The 5,228-nt window shown below is 46.3% G+C and overlaps 1 protein-coding gene across 1 annotated transcript; it reads left to right on the forward strand.

Moving 5' to 3' along the window:
- The first annotated feature begins 432 nt into the window (after positions 1-432).
- LOC125757864 (gamma-secretase subunit Aph-1-like) lies at positions 433-4,128 on the forward strand. The gene is made up of 2 exons (XM_049414098.1): positions 433-774; positions 3,913-4,128. Exons 1-2 carry the CDS (start codon positions 433-435, stop codon positions 4,126-4,128), a joined length of 558 nt encoding a protein of 185 aa, XP_049270055.1.
- The last annotated feature ends 1,100 nt before the right edge of the window (positions 4,129-5,228 follow it).

Below are 5,228 nucleotides of genomic sequence, written 5' to 3' on the forward strand. Positions count from 1 at the left end.
TCAGGATGAATAGCCATAAGCCACCGAGCTCCAGGTCAGAGCCCTTCTCAATCCATGAGAAAAACTGTCGGGCTCCTGGGAGGCACTGGGAACATCGTGACGACACTTTGGGCCAGCAACATCCAGGTGGTTCTTGAGTCTTTTTCAGAGAGATGCGCATTCTCCCGTATATTTCCTTCGCACTACTAGTCACTCCTGCAACACAGTCTAGACGATGGACCATACATTTTGCAAGTTATGGTGATTTGTTGCTGCTGCTGTGAGGAGATGTAGAGGTTGCGATCGGCAGCGATGACTGTTAGCCCTGAAACATAAGCCAAAGCAGGGAGCAAATTTTCGGACGTGGTTTAGTAAATAAATATTACTGGGAAGTAATCTGCCATGAAACTTTGAGGGATTTATGGTCGTGAGGATATGTGGTTCGAACCCACTATGAAGAAGACGCAGGAGAAGAAGATTATTCTGCCTTGGCTCAGTTCTGTGGTACCCGGTGAACCCGGAACTTGCTGTACAAGTTGCCTTGAGGCAGACTCCTGGTCAAGCACTGGAATGACCATTGTAGAGTGCGCCGGCTACTCGCTGATAGCGTTCGGGCCGTCATTCGCCATCTTCTGGGTCGTGGTTGCTGGCCAGCCGAGCCGGATCGTGGTGTTCCTCGTCTCCTCGTTCTTCTGGCTCCTGTCGCTGCTGCTCTCATCCGTCGCCTGGTACATGATGCGAGAACTTTTCGATGCAATGTTCGCTGCTGGCGTGATCACGTCTGTGTGCTTCCAGGTAATTCTCTTTGCTCAGCCATTTTTTACGTATCGCTACTGATGTGCTTGGATTCCCGCTCCAAATGAAATAAATTAACGTAAACGGAGATGTGCTTCTCACTGACGTTCTATGACTGTGGCCTGTTCTATTGCTTTTTGCCCACTCATGGCCATTGTGCATTATTGATGCGATTACGCGTTCGCCATCGTTTATGTAGAAGCTGGAGGCAATGCGGTAATTCTAAGCATTTTGCGACGCACTAAAGCTGCTCGGACTCTCAATTTTATGAGACTAGTGAATTGTGGGTTTTGTTGTGATCATCCAGAAAAACCTATTTAATCCAGCTTTTTCACGTCCACTGGAAGAGAAAGGTGTTTCTCAATGATATCCCATTTGCCCTGTCGGGCGCTAGCTGATTCACGTTAATTCCTGCCAATTTCTAAATTTATTCGTACCTCCGAACCTTCTGCCGTCCTCTGTTGCGTTTCCAATTCCTTGTTAGCCTTCCGTCGCCTTAACTAACCGTCGTTTACTTGTACAGTACGCTCCACTGTTAAAGGGAACACTCGAATAAGCGACTTTTATTTTATTGGCCCCTTAACGGCATGTAGATGAGGAAATATTGGTCGTGCACTTTACTAGTCTATTATAAGGGTTCGGAACTGTCAAGCGCCAGTGGTGTTATGTAAATCTAAGCCACTATGCGTTTGTAGGAGACCGCAATCCGGACTTACCCGAAACGCAAGTGCCCCCTAATCAGCATATCTATTTTTCTGTGCTCAACGGAATTGTGGATCTGTGATCATCAGAGAAGGTTCATAAAGCAAACAGGTGTAGCCGGTATCTTAGTTCCCATTAAGAGAAAGAAAGGATTCCGCAGGTCTCGAAGGGCTTTAATAGATGCTGCTCAGGCGTGCTGATGTGGTGTGAGGCAAGTGATACTTCTTTCATCTGAGTAGACGCTTCAGATAATTTTAAAGGACTGAGTATAATTGAAAAATGCTTTTTTTATTAAGTTCTCGTAAATAATTAGCCGACTAAGTAGGGATGAAATTGGGGCAAGTTTCTTAGGCTACACAGTTTCTGACAACGCGGCGTTACGAGCAAGGACCACTTTGATTCGCAACGAAAGCACAAATCGCACAGATATCGAACTATTGGCCGTAAGGACAGAGATGCTGTTTAATCATGTACTTCACTGTAAAAATGAAAGCGTGATATCATTTGATCATATCAGCAGATGATAGGTCGTGCTCAAGGTTGTTTGGGCTTCTTTCTAGTCTTAATGAAAAAATCCGCAAACAGGGGGTGGGTGCTCGAGCCGACGTTTCGACAAGTGGACTTGTCTTCTTCAAGGCTAGAACTGATTTCCTTAGCTCTCGTTTGTATGTGCTTCGTGCCCTCTCCACCACAAAGGAAGAAGGGGTGGGGAACTGTCAGAGTGGGCTTGGGGGAGGGGTGGACGAAGACCACCTTGACGGACTGGGTGAGTCATAAGGAAGGCGAAAAAAGAAACTAAAAGGAACAAAAAACGAGGGAAGGGGCGAGAGGAGGGTGTACGTTTCGCTGAGTGATTGTCAGTGGAAGCACGTGGCATTTCAAGAATAGTAGGTTCGAAATTCCTAGGAGGGCTTACCTCTCATTGGTTTTCGTCGTGTATGTACCATACCGAATGGATTCAAGAGCCCCCTTAGAAACGTTACTCCACTGGAGTGTATTGAACTTGCGATTAAGGTACGACTCTGTATATATTCTGTCTTCTTCCTGTCATGATTTGATCATGATACCAATCATGATTTGATAAACTACCAATCATGATTATCAAATCATGATTGGTAGTCTACCACTATCCCTCAAGAGGAAGGTATATAACAGCTGCATCTTACCGGTACTTACCTACGGAGCAGAAACCTGGAGACTTACAAAGAGGGTTCAACTTAAATTGAGGACGACACAGCGAGCGATGGAAAGGAAAATGATAGGTGTAGCCTTAATAGACAGGAAGAGAGCAGAGTGGGTCAGGGAACAAACGGGGGTTAAGGATATGATAGTTGAAATCAAGAAGAAGAAATGGATATGGGGCGGGCACGTAGCACGTCGGCAGGATAACCGGTGGTCGTTAAGGGTAACCAAGTGGATTCCAAGACATGGCAAACGCGTCAGGGGGAGACAGAAAATTAGGTGGGTAGATGAGATTAAGAAGTTTGTAGGTATAACGTGGCAGCAGAAAGCACAGGACCGGGTTGATTGGCGGAACATGGGAGAGGCCTTTGCCCTGCAGTGGGCGTAGACAGGCGGATGATAATGATGATGTTCTATGTGGGCGTAGACAGGCGGATGATAATGGTGATGTTCTATCTCTTGGGGACCGGAAGTTTGACTGAAGTATGTAAAGTTATAGCAGTATAGCAGGTCACAACTTCGACGATATCAAACTTTACAAACTTCAGTCAAACTTCCGGTCCCCAAGAGACAGAAAATATACAGAGTAATACCTTATTCGCAAGTTCAATACACTCAGCCAGCAGGTGGAGTAACGTTTCTAAGGGGGCTCTTGAATCCCTTCGGTATGGTACATACACGACGAAAACGAATGAGAGGTAAGCCCTCCTAGGAATTTTGGCCCTACTATTGTTGAAATGCCACGTGCTTCCACTGACAATCACTCAGCGAAACATACACCCTCCCCTCGCCCCTCCGCCCGTTTTTTGTTCCTTTTAGTTTTTTTTTTTCGCTTTCCTTATGACTCACCCAGTCCGTCAAGGTGGCCTCTGTCCCCCCTCCCCCAATCCCACTCTGGCAGTTGCCCTCCCTTTCTCCCTTGTGGTGGAGAGGGCACGAAGCACATACGAGAGCTAGGAAATCAGTTCTAGCCTTGAAGAAGTCAAGTCCACTTGTCGAAACGTCGGCTCGAGCACCCACACCCTGTTTACGGATTTTTCATCGCAAGCTTCCATCTTCCCCTTGCTGCCGTTTTTTTGGATTTCTAGTCTTAATGTTATTCATGCACATAGCAACAAATTAACAAAAAGCAGCGCACAATCGCATGGATGAAACAGAGGGTAAAATGTCTCTTCAGTTTTAGGGGCTTCCGAATTTCCATTTTTCTCATAGGCCTGCTGCAGTGAACGCCCGGTAACCAAACCATTTTTACAGGAATTATTCAGGTATCTGGCACTCCGAACACTGCGCAAGGCCGAGAAGGTTCTGAACGTAGTGGATCTCGTCGGCAGTGATTTCGACGAGGCTCTTTTTCACTACCACGCTACATACGCCTGCGTCTCAGGCTTTGGCTTTGGAGCTACCAGCGCAGCCACAGCGATGCTCAACGTCCTTGCTGACGTGGCTGATGGACCAGGTACGTCGCACTAATAAGCGCGGGAGCACATGCATCACATTGATCCTAGTTATATTTGCTATTATACACGCAAGGAAATTACCAGGAAAATTATATGAGTGGTTTCTTGCGAACCAAACAACGCCGCCTATATTACGTTATAGACCCCAAATAGTTCTATTGCTTGAAAATACCAAACCCATTTTCAACACGGACTGCATTATCCCAGGAACAAAATCTCGGCGCCCATAGGTGGTCCGTATAGCGTAAACGTATTCAGTGTGATTTCTTTAATATTTTAGCTTTACCATTTTGTCCTTCACGACAGGCTGAAAAACTTCTAGTCCTGTTAATAGCGCTAGTCTGTGAAGTGAAATAACAAAAACGCCAAAAAGCCCCATCTAAAATTGAGAATCTCTAACTGGTTATGCGAGGTTAAGTCAAAGATGGATAAATTCCAATTCTGCGCCTTCGTTTCTGTGAGTTCTCCACTGTTTGTCAGAAATTTTCTGCCCACGCCAATGTTGCCTACTTGTCACGTAGCGACGACATCGTAAAACTGAGAAAACTCGCGAGATAAATATCCAGTGTGCCACTAAAAAGAACGCTAAAATGGCGAACAAGTGTGCTATGCAGGATTTCCCGAGATTCTCCGGAACACGACTTTTTTCCCAGCTCGCACTACGGCGGTCATGATAGGAAGACAGTGCGGATCGCGCCATACCAGCGTTGATAAAAACGGCTACAAGAATGATCATGGCGTTACAAACAAATGTGCGGCAGTTGCGCCCATTTCAAAGGAACACCGCGTGCGAACGCCTCAGTGGCGCCACTCATTCAACATTTAAACAGTGCAGCGACGTCAGCGTGATTGCCACGCTATCTTTTTGCCAACTGAACATCGTGCCTCCCACAGGCGCGTCCTCTCACAGGCGTTTGTCCTCTTTCGGGCAAGTTTTTTCGCTCCACCTGCAGCATGGAAATGTACACTCTCGAAGGCAACAAGGGCGCACTTGGAGAACTCTCGTGCAGTTCATATCGCTTCTCTCGAATATTGCGGATAAATAAATGGACAGGTTACTGCTACTTACATTGCACGCCTGAAGATTTTTTTGAAGTAACGAATAGGTAGAAA

Source organism: Rhipicephalus sanguineus, chromosome 3, assembly GCF_013339695.2.
Source record: "Rhipicephalus sanguineus isolate Rsan-2018 chromosome 3, BIME_Rsan_1.4, whole genome shotgun sequence".
Classification (NCBI taxonomy): domain Eukaryota; kingdom Metazoa; phylum Arthropoda; class Arachnida; order Ixodida; family Ixodidae; genus Rhipicephalus; species Rhipicephalus sanguineus.